This window comes from Dermochelys coriacea, chromosome 3 (genome assembly GCF_009764565.3).
Source record: "Dermochelys coriacea isolate rDerCor1 chromosome 3, rDerCor1.pri.v4, whole genome shotgun sequence".
Classification (NCBI taxonomy): Eukaryota; Metazoa; Chordata; order Testudines; family Dermochelyidae; genus Dermochelys; species Dermochelys coriacea.
This window is the reverse complement of record NC_050070.1, coordinates 11772760-11791967: the sequence shown is the minus strand read 5'-3', so window position 1 is coordinate 11791967 and position 19208 is coordinate 11772760. Positions and strand designations below refer to the sequence as shown.

The window sequence follows — 19208 nt, the reverse complement described above, 5'->3', positions numbered from 1 at the left end:
CATGGGAATCACAAGTAGGAGTAAAGAGGTTATTTTACCTCTGTATTTGGCACTGGTGCAACTGCTGCTGGAATACTGTCTCCTGTTTTGGTGTCCATCATTCAAGAAGGATGTTGATAAATTGTAGAGGGTACAGAGAAAAGCCACAGGAATAATTAAAGGATTAGAAAATATGCCTTATAGTGATTGATCTCCTTGAGTCTATCTATTTAGCTTAACAGAAAGAAGGTTACGGGGTGACTTGATTACAATCTGTAAGCATCTACAATGGGAACAAATATTTAATAATGGGCTCTTCAATCTAGCAAAAAAAGATATAACATGCTCCAATGGCTGGAAGCTGAAGCTAGATAAATTGAGACTGGAAATAAGGTGTAATTTTTTTAACACAGAGTAATTAACTATTGGAACAATTTACCAAGGGTTGTGGTGGATTCTCCATCACTGGCAATATTAAAATCAAGATTGGATTAAAAAAAATCTCTCAAAATTATTTTGGGGAAGATCTATGGCTTTTGTTATACAAGAGGTCAGACGAGATAATTACAGTGGTACCTTCTGGCCTTGGAATCTATCCACTTTAAGAATGTGCTTATGTTCATCTTTAGCCATCAAAGCATTTAAGCACGTGCTTAACTTTAACTTCACATTGACTTCACTGTGATTAAGCATATACTGAAGTGCTTTGCTGAATTTGAGCTATAAAACAGACTTTATCCATGGGTTGTGTACCCATGTTTAAAGTTAGAGGTCCTTGAAAATAGCCTATCTAAACTAAAACTAAACTGGTAAGGTCTGATAATACATGAAGCCCACACATAATATATTGAAACCTCATTAAAAATACTGAGAACACTTACTAGCCCTCCGTATCCCATAGTTACAATGAAATTCCACATCAAGGTCCAAATGTATGAGCTAACAGAGAAAATCTCTGGCGGGGAAGTAGCAAAATATTAGAAGCTGTAAATACTTTAACCAGTTCTATGAAAATATGTTCTTGAAACCAATTTATGTCCAGCGCTGCCAGATTTATCATGCAAATTAAAATGAAAGAGAATAAACCATGTAGCATGCTTTGTAGTTTATCTTCCATACAATGCATATCAATTAAGCAAAAAGAGTTTGTTCTACAAAAGCTAAATACAGCTAAATATCAAACCTAGCATGAGCCCTGGCCAACATTTTTTGGCACCTTCTTTTGAGAGGTCTTGAGCACTCACAACTGCCACTGGAGATAGAGGTACTCAGTATCTGTGGCCTACCAGTAAAGACATGTGAATCTCATGAAGTTATCTGATCATGTTAGGAGGTTAATTCTTACCTTATGGCTCTGGTACTTATATAATCCCCATTAGCATAGTATTTGAGCATCTCATGATACCCCAGGGAAGTAGGCAGATACACATGGGGAACTGTGGCATAAAAGAAACTAAGTAGCTTCCTTAAGATCACATAGGAAGTCAAAGGCAGGGCTGGGAATTGAACCTGAATCTCTCAAGTCTTTACTTAGCACTTTTAACCACTGGACCATCCTTTTTCTCCCTCCATCCACATGCTTTCTTTTCTGGTGTAATATTATCAGTTCTAAACCACACCCCATAAAATGCTCTTCCATGCCAACAGAAAGATGTTAATAGAGCAGAAGAGAGGAAAATGTTCAGAAAATTTTGGTGTGTGATGTTGCTCTTATCTCGTGGTGATAAGTCTACACAGTAAACTGTATTCCAACTGTGACTTCATTTATTTCACCAAGGGTAGTTTACAGTCTCAGAAGAAAATGGCCTAGCACTAAACAGATACAAGGGAGGAAAAAGTAGGACAATTTGTGCCCTAGAGAAATATATGCAGAGTCCAGTAAAAGAGTTCAGCTTTCCTCTAAAATTAGAGATTAAATCAATTATGCAACACAAAACCACAGAAGATGTAGCATAAAACAAATCTGTGCAAAATTAGCCAGTCTGTTATGTTCTTTTCATATTTAAAAATTACAGTTTTGGTGGAATATATATATACGAATGAGAGAGAGAGAAAACTTTGTATCCTAAAGAAACATTCCTCTTTAAGAGCCTTTAAAAATAAATTAATTAATTAGCAAATTCAAGGTTCCCTAGCAGTGTCAGACTGACATTCCTCGAGATTTATGTCCTCTATGTGTCACCTGAACAGGTGCAGTACAGGAAGCACAATCTTCCTCCACTCTATAGCTAATGCATCTTTTACCTTTGCTGCTGGTCCTTCCTCTAGAGCAAGGAGGGAAGTCATTCTTTCATGGTCCAGTCAACTCTTGGCCTCTTTGCTGAGACCACCAATAACTGGTGTAAATTGGACCGTGACCAGAGATTCTTTTCAGAAAGGACAGCAGTCAACATATGACTACATCTTTCAGCCACTAAGGATCTAAGCCTAAATCTTTGTAACCCATGCCTAAATCCCCCAAGTCATCCTTACTTCCTTGAATGATGTTCTCAACCACTCTGAGACACCACATACCATGTTGGAGCCTTTCAGTTATTCCTCACCCATTACAAACTTTTTCTAACCACAACCATACCCCACCAAGTTGGGGATTTATAATTTTTAGTGAGATATTTTTTCCTGGTGGTTATAAAATGTTTAGCTTTATAAATGTGTGTGTGTGTAAACTGGTTGGTCAGCAAAAAATCATTGGAAAGGTCCATGTGAATACAACCAAATCTCAGCTTACTTTTTTTAAAAAAAGTAGTACATTTCTAATGATTGTGGAGAAAAGCTTGAAAGTATGAACCCTAAATGCTCCAATCCCAGAAAGGATACTTAAAAAAGAACCCAAAATGAATGTCTTTAAACAATGATTCTTAAGCCATTCTCATAATTTTTAATGCTATGTGTTGCCAACACTATAACACTTGTCAACTCTGCAGGGGTGTTGGGAGGACTGATCTGTTATGTCTGTACAGTGTTCTGAAAGACCACAGTGTTAAGGATCATTGTAATGATTCACTCATGTGGGTAAGGATTTTCAGGCTCAGGAGATCAGGATTAGTATGCATGTGAGAGATGGTGTTAACTGATCAATGGGGCCCAGTAAAGGCACATTGTTTCACTCAAGCACTTTTTGACTATGGGACTGTCCTCACTACCCAGTTAACCTGTGAGATTGGCACCCGGGTACTGAGCACTGCAAAGCCCTATCTACATTACTATGTCCTCACTGTTTTTGCACTTGCCCATGTGTGCCTGGGGACATATCCCATGATTCTTTGTGAGGAGATGCTCTAGGATTCTTTCCCAATCAGTTGTGGGAGAACCGGTCAGTTCTTTGGGGGACTTGTGAAAAGGGCATTGGACGATTATCAGCACTCGAGTGATTTTGCTTGGGTCCTCACTTTGATCTGGGCAGGTTCCAGCCCCAGTGAAAGCAGAGCCCCAGTTCTAACCCAGCCTCCCATCTGGGTAAGGTAGCTCAAAGCACCTCCTAATTCAGGTCAGAGACTTTACTGTGTGGATGGTAGTGAGGGTCGACTAAACCCAGGTGAAAACCTGGCTCAAATGTGCAGTGAAGAATCCTTGCTATAGAAAGTCTAGTTAAAACAACGCAGGGCTGAGCAGAGAAAAAGCCAGTTGCACTCTCTCTTGGGCCTATTTCCAGACTGCAACCTGGACCTTATTTTGCCGTTTGGCTTCAAAAGTACTTTCCATTGTTGTCACGTTTCAGTGTGATTCTAGCTATGGTTGCTGACATTGTTTTGTTTTCCATAATAAGCCCCATCAATTCTTTCCCAGAATTGTTGTTGTCTCCCTTTTCTTTGCAGCACTGCTGCACAACAGTGGTTGTGAAAGGAAACCAAGTAATCTCTTGTGCTTAGAACTTTTTGCGTTCCATGGGCAAGACTATTTTGCAGAATTAAGCGTAGTGGCCATACCTGTCAGTTTGATGTGTTACCTGAATCCAAGCCTTCTTGGATTCTATTGTGTCAGCTATTCCTGAACTCTGGTCAATGGACACTCAGTCTGCAGAATATTTACTGGTGGTCAACAGAGAGTTGACTTGTCACACAGTGCTGGCTTCTTTTTCTCCTTTCCAGTTGCTTCGTCAGATGTCCAGGCTCTTCACTGTAAAGAAGAGCCCAGAAGCCTGAAAAGGCAGCTGAAAACAGGGAGGAGCCAGACAGCTGCCTGTATGCAAAGTACTCCACTTAGGAAAGAACAATCTATCAGTTGCACACACACAAAATGGAAAATGACTGCCTAGGCAGGAGTACTGCAGAAAGGGATCTGAGGGTCATAGTGGATCACAAGCTAAATATGAGTCAACAGCGTAACACTGTTGCAAAAAAAAGCAAACATCATTCTGGGAGTTTAGCAGGAGTGTTGTAAGCAAGACACGAGAAGTAATTCTTTTGTTCTACTCCACACTGATTAGGCCTCAACTGGAGAATTGTGTCCAGTTCTGGGAGGGACACATTTCAGGAAAGATGTGGACAAACTGGAGAAAGTCTAGAGAAGAGCAACAAACATGATTTTAAAGATCTAGAAAACATAACCTATGAGGAAGATTGAAAAAAATTGGGTTTGTTTAGTCTGGAGAAGAGAAGACTGAGAGGGGACATGATAACAGTTCTCAAGTACATAAAAGGTTGTTACAAGGAGAAGGGAGAAAATTTATTCTTCTTAACCTCTGAGGATAGGACAAGAAGCAATGGGCTTAAATTGTATCTAGGGAGGTTTAGGTTGGACATTAGGAAAAACTTTCTAACTGTCAGGTAGTTAAGCACTGGAATAAATTGCCTAGGGAGGTTGTGGAATCTCCGTCACTGGAGATTTTTAAGGGCAAGTTAGACAAGCACCTGTAAGGGATGGACTAGATAATACTTAGTCCTGCCATGAGTGCAGGGGGCAGGACTAGATGACCTCTCAAGTCTATGCCAGTCGTACAATTCTATAAATAGCTTCCTCCATGGACCCGTGCCACCAGTGGGACTGGAGCTGCTAGTGGGAGATGAATATCCAGGGAAACATAAAAGAAGGAAATGATATGGCCAGGCAGTGTGCCCAGGAGAAAAGGAACCAAGTGACAGGGTGAAAGCAAGGACCAAAAGTGAGGGAAGGGGGTACATGAACTACAGAACTGCAGCAGATCATGTTATTAGCTTTTTTTTTCAAAAGGGACAAAACACTCATCACATTAACATGAGCTAGAAATGCATTAAATAGTTTCTTACTATTTCTTCTCTGTGTAAGCAGCTGCCCTAGTTACCACAAGGATATTATATGACTGCACGTGGGCTGGGAAGTGGGCTCATGAGACAATCTCTCATGGTCCACACTACAAAGAAGTTTGAGAACTTCAAGACTGCCTATGCAGTAGAGCCGAGTCATGCATCCCTCAGATGTCCTGACTACACCCCGGAGGCTGGGTGCTAATCAGCTATATCACATGGTCTGACATATTTTATTGCCTAATCATCCCATGAACCTTTGCCAAGTGCCAATTGGGAAGACGATAAAACGGGATATTACTTTATTTGATTTTTTCCAATTATATAAATAATATGGAAGTTGGCGCATTACGGTTTTCACACCAAAAGCAACAGAGACTTCAGAAATGTCTGGTGCTTCATCTCCAGGCAGTCAAGTCATGAGTTAATAATGACCTTAGGCATCTTGCCCAGAATGAGAGACAATACTGACAAGCAGCCATCACTAGAGCCAAGACAATATGTGACAAGTCTGAGACTAAAAAAGTCTATTTAGGTAATTATTCAGTGAGTGGTGTTGCCCTGTTTTACTCTGGTGTGACAGGCAAAACCAAATAGCCTGCCAGTCATGAACAGCTGAGTACTACAGAGTTCAAAAAGTATTTCAATGAGCCCATCATGAAGGAAATAACTTCAGCATTTTGGTGCTTCTTTATCAGAGATGTGTGAAACCTGGTGGCTTTGCTCAGGGGTGGAATTCGCTTTTTTTTTTCAGTTTCATTCCACTGAGATTTGAACCTCAATCCTGAGTTTTGGGTCCAAATGAACCCAGTAATCCCAAAGTGAAACCTATCAGAAACTGCTGAGAAGTTGAGGCTAACATTTTTGAGTGTCTCCTTCTGACACTGACATGCTAGTTCCATTTGCAAGTCACCTCACTTCGCTGAGCCTCAGTTCCCCCAGCTGCAAATTAGGAATGATGATAATTTCCTACTTCATACCACATGGATGCTGTAAGGTGTAACTAAACAATGTTTCTAAAGTATTATTGTAACCATCATTGAACCAGGAAAATCCAGAGCTACAGGTCTAAACCCAATAGCTGGGAGCTGTAACAGATTGTATCCCCCATGAATCAGGTACAGAGGGGACTCATAGCACACGTTGACCAGTGGATTACGCTGTACATAAAAGCAAAATGTTAGTAAGGCCCATCATTGAAGTCTCAGGAGTTCTGTGCTCTTAGCCCTGACATGCATCTCTTTATGTCATGTAGCCTCTAGGGGGCACAGACTCATCTAAAATTCACATCCCTATATCATTTCAAGCTAAAGTTTTGCCGTAATTGTTGGAATATCATTGACGTTTCAGAAACTCTGAAATCTTCCTTTTTTTCTTGCAAAGAATATTTCTCCTATCTGTATTCCTGTGCTTTAATCAACCTTCTCCCAAATAAAAGAACCAGTGCTCTAATATACAGCAAAGATCAACTAAGTATTACTTATAGATTACAGAATTATGATCCTGAGGTTAAATATGCCGGACTGAGAACTAGGAAATCTGGGCCCAAGGTCCTATTCCTGGCTCTGCCCTTGAATGTGTGTATAGTCTGGTCAAGTCATGTAGCCACTCCGGGTATGTCTACACTGCAACTAGACATCCCTGGCTGGTTTGTGCCAGCTGACCTGGGCTTGCAGGGCTCAGGATAAGGGGCTGTTTAACTGTGGTGTAGACGTTCAGGCTTGGGCTGGAGCCCTGGCTCTAGGCTCCTGTGAGGTGGCGGCCTGAATGTCTACACTGCAATTAAACAACTCCACAAGCCTTAGCCCCACAAGCTCGAATCTGCTAGCCCAGGCCAGTCGCAGGTGTCTAACTGCAGCATAGACATACCCTCTGAACATCAGCTTCCCCATCTGAGCATCAGCTTCCCCATCTGTAAAACAGAATCAATGATATTTAGTCAATAATAGCTGCACTGGAAGCAGGACACTGAGAAGTTACATTGGAGAGAGCGTGTTGGTATGTGGATCAGATGGTGTCAATTTCAGATCCTACTTAGGCATCACTCAGTGCTGATGTACACATCTATTAACTTTGTTTACTAAACTGTCTCATTATCTGTTTTGTGTCAGGATTTCTTCAGGGTGTGGTGGAATAGGACAGATGGGCTGAAAAACCTTCCTTTGGGCATGGCATACACACGATTGGACAGATGGGCTTCAAGAAGCTGCCCTCAGGCCTGGAACACGTGGGAAGAGAAGGGGGGGGGGGAATATCCTCTCCTGTTTTTACAGCCAAGTGTAAAAGCCAGTAGAGAACGCTGTGGGAAAAATGAAGAATTTGTATCCAGCTACCCCCTTTATAGCAGAAACTGGAACAAGAATCTTTCTCCAGAAGGTGCTGTCCAAAGAATCTACAGGTGTAACTAGCTACCTGTTTGGCTATTAATGTCAGCATTTCTCCATGGCTATATGCTTAAGGGGAGTTTATGTAGCAATGAAGCACATCAATATGTCAAAATAAGTGTTTTTAGGCAGCAGAGCACACTTACTTTCCTAATATATATATTTAAACTGCAAAAAGGTAGGAACAATAAACTGTTAAGAATATGTAAAGGTACACTGACCTCCATTGTTACCTGTAAAGCTTTTTTTCAAAGCAAAACTCAAGGCAATAAAATATCTCTTTTGCTAAATGTAAGCGGGGGAATAGTCCCGCTATTGTGGGGAACTTTCCTGGCTTCTGCACTACCCCGGTGAAGTGGGCTAGAGAAAGGATCTGAGTCCTCGCTCCCACTTCCTTTACCCAGTGGCCTCCCTGCCCTTGAGGACTCCCCTTCCACTCTCCTGTCTGGCAGAGTCCTCGTAACCCCAACAAGGCTGGGCCCAGGATTCCTGAGAGGCTCGACCCCCCATCCTGCTGTGGTCACCTAGGACAGGGATTAGGGTGTCCCCACTCCGGGGTACTCTTTCTGCACTGGGCACTTCTCTGACCCACTGACCACTACATACAAGTTAAAGCAAATGCAAGTTATTTAATCAACGACTAAATTTTTAAAAGAATAAGGAAAAATGGGAAAGGTTAAAGGAAACACGTCAGCCCGCTCTGTGGCAGGGAACATCACAAACAGTTCTGTTCCTTGTCAGTCCCAGGCCTTCTTCTCCGGCCCTGGCTGTGCTGCAGGGATGCTGCGAATTGGACACTCGCTCTGGTGGTGGCCACACGCCCTCAGGCTCTAAGTGGTAGGACCCTTCTTCCCAGTGTCACCCTCGCCCTGTCGGGGTTACGATCCAAGCCTGGCCTGCAGAGCCTCTTGGCTGAGGCATCTCCCTCTGCTGGGCCTGCTGCCCAGGGCCCCCCTCGGTCTCCCCAGCTGCTCACCGCACCCAGCTCTGGACTGCTCCAGCTCCAGCTCCACCACTCGGTCTGCACTGCTGCTCTGCCTCCAGCTCCCTGGGCTGCTTCTTTGGCCCCTCTGCCTCTGGTTGCTGCAGCTCTGCTCCCAGGACAGGTCTGCTCTGCAGGCTGCTTCTGTGACTCTGCTCCCAGCACTGACCTGCTTCCTGGGCTGCTTTTCTGGCCCCTCTGGCTCTGGTTGCTGCAGCTCTGCTCCCAGGACAGGTCTGCTCTCTATGGGCTGCTTTTCTGGTCCCTCTGGATCTGGCCCAGCTCTGCTCCCCAGCTCAGCTCAGGCCCCTGCTTTCTCCTTAGCTCGGCCCCACTCTGTCTGACCCAGGCAAACCCAGCTCACACACAGGACGGGACCTCCCTGGCCTCCTGACTCCCTGATTAGCCTGCTCGCCCTGTCATTCAGGCTGACCTGGAGCACTGGCTTCTCCCCATTGTTCCTGGGAGCTGTCAGTCTCAGGGTCCTGATTCCCCATTGACCCTTCCCCCTTTTTAGTACTGGGAGCTAGCAACTAAAACACCCCCACTGAATGTTAGTAAGGGGGCAACAGTCCCCTTACATAAAGCTTATTAACTAGCCAGTCCCCTGAGATTAACAACAAAGAAATCCCAGGGTGGACTTCACAGGAATGTGATTACTCAAATAAATTATCATTTTAAAGTTCATAAAACCAATCTTGAGAAAGGGCAGGGAGTGACCAACACACTGATCTGAGCATCCAAATGATTCCTATAAGTAAATAAAAATCCCGGCTTTATGCAGCTTCATGTTTGAAGAGAATTATGGGAATAATTACTTTTCTGGGGAAAGGCATTGGTTTCTTCATTGTGAATAGCAGGTAACAGACCCAGTGACATTGGAGACACTTTTGGCATAAGAACTAGCACCCCATGCTATATTCCCCAAGAGTCCCTGCACCCCTCTATTCTGAGGTATTGGCAGAACATTCCAGCTAGACCAGTTTTATGTCAGATCAGGATTTCTATGCCTTGTGGGAAAACTTAGTTGCCTTCTTGAGTTGGTGTTAAAGGCCCTCCATGCCACTTACTTACGTGCTATTGACTTCAACTTTAAGCACACGATGTTAGGGATTGCTCCCACATCCAGGATGACTCAGTCTTTGCCTTGAAGCGCTTGCAATCCAAGAAAACAAGTGCCATATGAAGTGCAGGGAGATAGATACAATCCACATGCATGGGTTTTATACACATTGAGTAAAATCCTGGCCCCAGTGAAATCAATGCGAGTTTTACCAGCTTTTCACTACTTATATACATTTAGTTCTTAAGTATGCATTAGCTGTATTAGATTTTCTCCTCACTCTACCCATTCTAAATTGGCCTTTTTCTTGTATGCATTACAGAAAAAGCAATGACCTGTTTGATTATCAGGCCTAGCATCAACATGAATGATCTCACAGTATTTGTCGTTAATTCTTGGGGGTTTTTTAAATCAACAAATAAAACAAAATCCTAGCTTCAAGAACACCCTCTGGTCATTATTTCTCTCTTACCCACTTTCAGTTCACCACCTGCAACCACTATACAGGTGGCACTAAGGACATTGCTGGAGTTGACTGGGAATTCCAGAGTCCCCAGAACATAGAGGCCTCTCAGAGGAGGAAGAGTTGTATCCACCAGGATGGTCCTGTCTGAAAAAAAAGAGGTGAGAGAGAGAGCGTCAATGTACCGACACTGTGATGTGAAGATGGAAAATGAGGGTAAAGCTCTAGAGATCATGGCCACTTAAGCATGTGCTTAACTTTAAATTTTGCTTGACAAATTCAGTCTGGAAATACAGTGTAAATTTTGAATATTGAGAGTCATTCATCATTGGAACAACTTACCATGGGTTATGACGTTCTGCACCACTGGCCATTTTTTAAATAAGAGATTGGATATTTTTCTCAAAGATATAGGTCTGTAAAAGTCGCAATATTACAACAAAAAAACTTCAGAAACAGACTCCAAAGAGAGACAGCTGAATTGGAATTAATTTGCAAACTGGACACGATTAAATTAGGCTTGAATAAAGACTGGGAGTGGATGGGTCCTTACACAAAGTAAAACTATTTCCCCATGCTTATTTCCCTCCCCCCCACACTGTTACTCTCACCTTCTTGTCAACTGTTGGAAATGGGCCACCCTGATTATCACTACAAAAGGTTTTTTTCTCCTGCTGATAATAGCTCACCTTAATTGATCACTCTTGTTATAGTGTGCATGGCAACACCCATTTTTTTCACATTCTCTGTGTGTATATATATATATATACATATATATATATATATTCCTACTGTATTTTCCACTGCATGCATCCGATGAAGTGGGTTTTAGCCCACGAAAGCTTATGCTCAAATAAATTTGTTAGTCTCTAAGGAGCCACAAGTACTCCTCGTTCTTTTCGAAATAAAGAATTCAATCATGTGGACCCATACTGACCCCAACTTAGGTCATGAGCAAACGTCAGACCTTGAGACCCACAACAAATTGTCTATAAATCGAGCCAATGGAATAACTAGTAGTAGGCTGTTATCCTTCATGTGAACTAGCCACTAGACGAGTGTGAGATACACACTTTGACAGTGTTTCACAGCAACTTGCTGACAACAGAGAATGGTGAGACTCATGGTTCCTGGATCCAATTCCAGGTTCTGGAGGGGAGCGTTCTGTAATGGTTGCAATCTCATCTAACACTGGGCCCCAAAGCCAGACCCCATCTTCCTCTCCTCCTATGCTCCCATCAGCTCCTGATTCCTCCCTGCTACATCACAATGCCCAAATCCACTGAATATTGACTCACACCCCTATATTCCTATCTACCCCTCTCGTTACTGCCTCTATTTGCCCCCCACCCCATCTCCTGACCCCTCCCACTCTGCTCCATCCAATATCCACCCCACCCTACCTCCCAACCCCTCCCACTCTGCTTCCATACAACCTCCACCCCACCCCAGCTCCTGTCCCTTCCCCTCTGCTCCCATCAAAGTTCCACCCCACCCCAGCTCCTGTCCCTTCCCCTCTGGTCCCATCCAACTTCTACCCCACATCATCTCCTCACCCCTCCCGCTCTGCTCCCATCCAAACTCCTCCCCATTCCAGCTCCTGACCTCTGTCCCTCTGCTCGCATCGAACCTCAATCGCACCGCAGATCCTGACCCCTGTCCCTCTGCTTCCTTCCATCCTCCACCCCACCTCAGCTCATCCCCATCCTACTCTGCTCCCATCAAACTCCCAACCTGACCTCTCCCCCTCTGCTCCAATCTGGCCTCCATCCCACCCCAGCTCATCTCCCTCCCCCTCAGTTCCCAACTAATATCCACCCCACCCCAGCTCCTGAACCCTCTCCCTCTGCTCCTATATCCCCCCAACTTCTGCCTTCCTTCCCCCTCTTTTTTCCCTCATTCCCACCCTCTATCCCCACCCTTCACTCCCCAACAGTCACATCCAGTTGTTGCCTCCTTGCTGCCTGGGCATTATCAGAAAGAGCCTTGAGAAGGCAGGGGCGGGGATATCTCTGCTCTCAGATCCTGAGCCTGCAACCACAGCAGCCCCTCGCTGCCCAGACGAGCAATTGCACTGAAAGTCATGTTCAGTCCCTGCAGCCCTGGGTTGGAGCATGCTCAGCACAGGTGAAATCTCCAGTGAATTTAGCTGCCACACTGGAACAAGTCTCTATTGAGCTTGTGAACAGAGGCTCACAACTTGGGCAAATTTGGGAAAAATTTAGCTGGGATGGCAAAACAACTGTGTTCAAGGCCTTTCAATGAGGGACAGAGTCCTATTCCCTGAAGAGCTAACTGTCATAATCAGTGGGAAAAAAACACAATACAGAGTGAAACAAAGCAGAGGGAAGAGGATAAGGGGGGAGATACTGTTAAAATGGAAATGGCTTATATGAGGAAATCACTGCTCAAGAATATGAGAAAATGCTGCAGTTGACAAAGGCCGTAAGGATATTCATCAAACATAGGGCGAAACATTTTTACAAGAAGAAGAAAGAGTGCTCCTAGGCATAACATTTATATGTCAAGTTTAAGCCTGGAACAGATTTTTTTTTGCTGAGTTGCACATCCTTAGAAATAAGGGCTTATAAATGAATCACTGATTGCTCTGTAAGTAGAGTTTCATGCATGTGACCCTAGAATAATAATGGGAGGGAGAAATTCTGACCTGCGCGGACCTGATGTGGTTTCATGGGTGCAACTGAGGGCAAAACTGGTGCATGTTCAATGGATGTGTGAGGAGACAGACATATATTCTGCAGAAACAGCAGGGGGCTCCATCGTAGAGTTAATCTCCTTCCACACTTGAGGAGAAAAAGGAACTGATGGGTAGAAGACTGTTACCACATGTGATATATCCTTGTGGCACATACCTATCTGCTTCATATGAGCAACTCTGCAGATTACACAGTGAGATGACTAGTCAGTGCCTAAAATCAGCGACTTTAGGTCAGATGGCTCAATGAAATTTATCTCCAGACAAAGGAGAAACTGTATTTGTTTTATCCCTTTCCCTAAGAAATTCACATCGCCACAAGCAACTGCATTAAGAAAATAATTCAAATCTAAGAAGGCTACCTTTCATTTTATGTGTACTTCCTGCAGACAAAAGCTCACAGCCTTAATGTTTGGCCGTACAACGCTGAGAATTCACTAATGACTCCAGCAATGACATAAAATGCCTTTGATCAACCCCATTGCTATATAAAACACCATAGCATGTCATTGAATGGAAATCAAGCACAACAGACAAGCTATTATATGAGAGACAGTACTCCAGCATTCATCTCTTCAAACAGAAAAAGTTCAAAGAAAATCAAAATCAGAAAATGAATAAGAGAGTGGATTCCACCAGTAAAAAAAGAAAAAGAAAAAAAGGCCAGGGGTTACACGATATCATATCTAGACCTTTCAAACCATTGCCTAGAATTATAACACATTCTCCTTCCACCCAATATGCAATGTGTCATGACTGAAAAACCATCAACCAAAGTACGGGAAATCTCAGCATTTGAGGAGCTAATGCATTCCATGATCTGGTCTGGAATGAAGATGACTGCTGTTTGCTGATAGAATGGTATGAATCAACTCACCATTCATGCTTTCCAATGTTGTGCAATTGGTTTTTAAATGTGGGAGTCCCAATTTAGGCAATGAGCCAGATTTGCAAGCCTTATTCATGTGATTAGTCCTTATGTGATGGGCACTATCTTGGCTAAAACACCAGAGACTGAACCAGAGAACTCCAGAAGTAAAATAACAAGCTGATAAACTCAAGCTGCTCTATCTACATAGCCTCGATCACCACAGCAATTCATAATCGTTAATGGAATTAGTTTCACAACACCCCTGTGACGAAGAGAAGTGCTAATATCCACATTGGGAATAGAGGCACAGGGAGCCTAAGCAACTTATCCTAAGCTACACAGAAAGTCAATGGTGGAACAAGCAATTGAACCCAGGTTTTCTAAGACCTAGGTTAGCATCCTAACCACTAGACCATCTTCCCTCTCATACCAAGCACTCCCTCTGGGACTGTAACAGCCTCATGTCCTCTGCGGCTTGGGCATAGAAGGGGACCCATAACACACACCCTCACCAGGGAGCTACCCTTGCATGAGTAGTCCCACTAAAGTTATCATTACAGGTGAAATCCACCCCATGCAGGAGTTTTGGATGATCAGTAAAGGTTGTCTCTCTTCTAGCCTGGAGCTCATTTATATCCTTTTGGACTAAAACCAAAGAATGCTTCTTTGGGACACTTCAATCACCCTGACATCTGCTGGGAGAGCAATACAGCAAAGCACAGAGAATCCAGGAAGTTTTTGGAGAGTGTTGGGGACAACTTCCTGGTGCAAGTGCTGGAGGAACCAACTAGGGGCCGTGCTCTTCTTGACCTTCTGCTCATAAACAGGGAAGAATTGGTAGGGGAAGTAGAAGTGGGTGGTAACCTGGGCAGCAGTAATCATGAGATGGTCGAGTTCAGGATCCTGACAAAAGGAACAAAGGAGAGCAGCAGAATACGGCCCCTGAACTTCAGAAGAGCAGACTTTGACTCCCTTAGGGCACTGATGGGCAGGATCCCCTGGTTGGCTAATATCGGGGGGAAGGAGTCCAGGAGAGCTGGCTGTATTTTAAAGAAGCCTTATTGAGGGTGCAGGAACAAACCATCCCGGTGTGCAGAAAGAATAGCAAATATGGAAGACGACCAGCTTGGCTTAACAGTGAAATCTTCAATGAGCTTAAACACAAAAAAGGAAACTTACAAGAAATGGAAACTTGGACAGATGACTAGGGAGGAGTATAAAGATATTGCTCTAGCATGCAGGGATGTAATCAGGAAGTCCAAAGCACAATTGGAGTTGCAGTTAGCAAGGGATGTGAAAGGTAACGAGAAGGGTTTCTACAGGAATGTTAGCAACAAGAAGAAGGTTGGGAAAAATGTGGAACCCTTACTGAATGGGGGAGGCAACCTAGTGACAGATGATGTAGAAAAAGCTGAAGTACTCTTCAATCTTCACAGACAAGGTCAGCTCCCAGACTGCTGCACTGGGCAGCACAGTATGGGGATGAGCAGCCCTCGGTGGTGAAAGAACAGGTTAAGGACTATTTAGAAAAGCTGGACACACACAAGTCCATGGGGCCGGATGCAATCCATCCAAGGGTGCTGAGGGCGTTGGCTGATGTGATTGCAGAGCCATTCGCTGTTATCTTTGAAAACTTGTGGCGGCCAGAGGAGGTCACGGACGATTGCAAAAAAGCAAATGTAGTGCCCATCTTTAAAAAAGGGAAAAAGGAGAATCCAGGGAACTACAAACCGGTCAGCCCCACCTCAGTCCCTGGAAAAATCCTCAAGGAATCCATTTTGAAGCACTTGGAGGAGAGGAAAGTGATCAGGAACAGTCAACATGGATTCACCAAGGGCAAGGCATGCCTGACCAACCTGATTGCCTTCTATGATGAGATAACTGGCTCTGAGGATATGGGGAAAGCGGTGGATGTGATATACCTTGACTTTAGCAAAGCTTTTGATATGGTCTCCCACAGTATTCTTGCCAGCAAGTTAAAGAGGTATGGATTGGATGAATGGACTATAAGGTTGATAGAAAGCTGGTTAGATCATCAGGCTCAATGGGTAGTGATCAATGGCTCTATGTCTAGTTGGCAGCCAGTATCAAGCGGAGTGCCCAAGGGGATCGGTCCTGCGGCTGGTTTTCTTCAACATCTCCATTAAGGATCAGGATGATGGGATGGATTGCACTCTCAGCAAGTTCACAGATGACACTAAGCTGGGGGGAGAGGTAAATATGCTAGAGGGTAGGGATAGGGTCCAGAGTGACCTAGACAAATTGGAGGATTGGGCCAAAAGACATCTGATGAGGTTCAATAAGGACAAGAGTGCTGCACTTAGGATGGAAGAATCCCATGCACTGCTGCTGGCTGGGGACTGACTGGCTAAGCAGAAGTTCTGCAGAAAAGGACCTGGGGATTACAGTGGATGAGAAGCCGGATATGAGTTAACAGTGTGCCCTTGTTGCCAAAAAGGTTAATGGTATATTGGGCTACATTAGTAGAAGCATTGCCTGCAGATCGCGGGAAGTGATTATTCCCCTCTATTCAGCACTGGTGAGGCCAGTTTTGGGCTCCCCACTACAGAAAGGATGTGGACAAATTGGAGAGAGTCCAGCAGAGGGCAACAAAAATTATTAGGAGACTGGGGCACATGATTTATGAGGAGAGGATGAGGGAGGTGCATAGAATAGAAAAGACAGCACTTTTTCTGTTTGTGAATTGTAACTGAATAGGGCATGATTTTTACAAATGTGGTCACTATTTATATTTTTTACAATTTTCTGTGTCACTGCTAGAAGTTTTTTTGAAAAATTACTGCGTCTTCATCAAAATTTGAAATATTTCAGCCAGCTCTACAGTTAGTTGGAAAACTGTGGGAGGACGGGGGAGACATGGGAAAACTTTATCAATTTTTTACCTATATTTGAAATTTGAGTGGAATTCTTCAACCCAATCTCGTGAAAGAGGTAGATGAGTCAGCGTTTTGTGTACTAGCCTATCACTAGGCTACCTGGAGTCTCTCTTCTGCCCAGAATCCCTTGGGGAAGTCACTTAGCCTCCCTGTGCTTTACTTCCACAACTGTAACATGCGGATAATAGTGCTTTTCTATTTCACAGGGATGTTGTGAGGATACAGACAGTAAAGATTCAGAGGTAATGGAGACATACAAGTATTTTAGATAAACAGAATGTTTTCCAGTCCTGTTTGTGAACGTAGTGACCTGATCATTGTCTGACTTGTTTGGGCTCTGACCTTGCAAACACCTAGGCATCTGTACACATTGTAGCCAATGGGGGTCCAGAGAGAAGCAAACTTATGTAGATGTGTTATGTATTAGCCAGAACAGAGTCCTAATTATCTGTGTCAGAAGTCTGGCCAAGGGGTTCTGGGAGCAGCTGTGTCTTTCCCCCATCTAAAATACAACTCACACTACTAATTCTCTCTTCAACTAAAGCTAATTTTTACTACATCTGTAATGTGTTATTTAATTATTTCTCATTTACATGTGGGGCCAATGAAATACTTCCGGGTCGCAATAAAATAAAATGCAAAAATAATAATCTCAACTTGCCCTAGAGGTAAAAAATGACAACAAAAAGACCTTCCAGCCCCCACAAGAAAAACAGATGACAAAACCCAGGTCCTCAGAGTAGGTCTGAGACAGGCATTCCAGAAGGATCAGCAAACTCAGGCTCTGTCAGACCAACTTGGGGGGGAAATTCAGAGTTCAGGACACTTCATTGAGAGTGCCCTGCATCCACCATCCAGATATATAAGTCTAAGGACTACCAGCATTATAATTAGTACAATATATTATTTGTATTGCTGTAGTGCCTAGAAGCCCCAGCCATGATCAGGGCCCTGTTGTCCCAGGCACTGGACATGCATGCATATAACACAGCGTCCCTGCCACAAAGGACTTACAATCTAAAAAGAGAAGACAGGCAAAGGCTGAGAGAAAAGAAGCTTAATTATCTCCAACATTTAGAAGTGGAGCTGGGGCACCCAGACTTGCACAACCTGACATATGCAGAAGCAGGATTTGTACCCAATTCTCCTGAGACACAGAATAAATGCCTTATCCATATAACCATATGATATCAGCACTCCAGCCAATTTCCACTATTGGGATAAAGTCCAAAGACAAGGATGGACTTGGGGGTTGGACTAGATGACCTCCTGAGGTCCCTTCCAACCCTGATATTCTATGATTCTATGACTCAATGGTACTTAGAAATCTAATCCATAAACGGATTTAGAGATCTAAATAAACAGTTGGACAGGCAACCAGAAAGCAAAATGGAAGCCAGTACAGTCTTGGGAGCTCGGTTGAAATATGCTCCCTGTGTGAAACACTGCTAGGTAAGTGGAAAGAAACATTCTGCATTAGCTGTGATATGGTATACCTGAGTTTACTTAAGAAAAAAAATCCCACCACAGAACCATGTGTATATTTGTGCAGTAGATGAGGGTATGTGAGAGAGAAATATAGAGAAGTCTGCTTCTGGGGCAATGTTTGTTCTAACATGCACGCATTAATGCTGCAGTCTAAGGTCAACTGTTTGTATCCTGTGTACACTGGAATTTACAGTTGTGTTAATTAGCATGTTAAAACTGGACTAACATTTCCAGTGTAGACATACCCTTGGTATTACTGGGAGAAACTCAGAACTGTACTTCCCTTACTTACTAGGCAAGATGATGACATCCTCGCCAGGGGCTGGAATGCTGTGGTTGTATCCACCCCAACCTTTTTTCACTCCACTCCATGATTCAGAGAATGACCATTTCAAAATGATGTCAGAAGGAGAAACTGGAGCTAGAAAACAGGACGTACAAAGGAAGATGTATTTGGAATTGTCATTTGCCCCACAAAACCAAAACTTGCCCAATGAGCCAAACCCTACCCTACCCTACCAACAAGTGTCTGCTCTCATTTTGTGCCTTCCTACCCAAAAGCCAAGAAGCTAGATGGATTTTGTAATATGTCCTAAAGTTCAAAGGATCTAGGCTATGTGAAAATCAAGCAAGCTCTTTGGAAGCAAGGACTTTTTTTACTATATATCTGTGCAGCATGTAGCATAACGAAAGTCTGGGGTGAAATCCTTGCTCCAGGGAAATGGTAAAATGCCTGTTGACTTCATTGTGGGCCTAGAGTTCACCCTTGATCCAGATGGAGGCTTCTAGGCATTTCTGAAATACAAATAAGTAACAATTATAATAATCTTGTGAGGCAGGTAAGTTTTATGAACCCTGTTCCTTAGTATAATGAAGGCCAATGAAGTTGAGCCCAACTTAGATTGTGAGCTCTCTGGGGCAGGCTCTTTCTGTTATTTGTATGTGCAATGCCTAACACAATGGAGCCCTGATCCCTAGCTGAGGCCTCTAAGCTCTACTGCAACAGAAATAAATAGCAGTAACAATAGTGGACGACATAGCAAAGATGTGGCAAATTCCAGATTAGAACTCTGTAGGTCTTCCTTGTTTCCAGCCCTATCCTTTGGTCTATTACGATGTCTGGCTCAATGTGTAACTGTATAA

The 19208-nt window shown here is 43.5% G+C and overlaps 1 protein-coding gene across 5 annotated transcripts in view; it reads right to left on the bottom strand.

Annotated features, from left to right (window-relative positions):
* The window catches only part of PKHD1 (PKHD1 ciliary IPT domain containing fibrocystin/polyductin), a 405193-nt gene that overhangs the window by 123119 nt on the left and 262866 nt on the right, over window positions 1-19208 (bottom strand). For all 5 annotated transcript variants that reach the window (XR_006279695.1, XM_043510113.1, XM_043510114.1 and 2 more), the window contains exons 51-52: window positions 18358-18486; window positions 10103-10240 (exon numbers count right to left, since the gene is read on the bottom strand). Coding sequence is in view for 4 of the 5 variants with exons in the window: in XM_043510113.1 (XP_043366048.1) it covers window positions 10103-10240; window positions 18358-18486 (267 nt within the window). In the remaining variant the exon portion in view is untranslated. The remainder of the gene's footprint in view (window positions 1-10102; window positions 10241-18357; window positions 18487-19208) is intronic.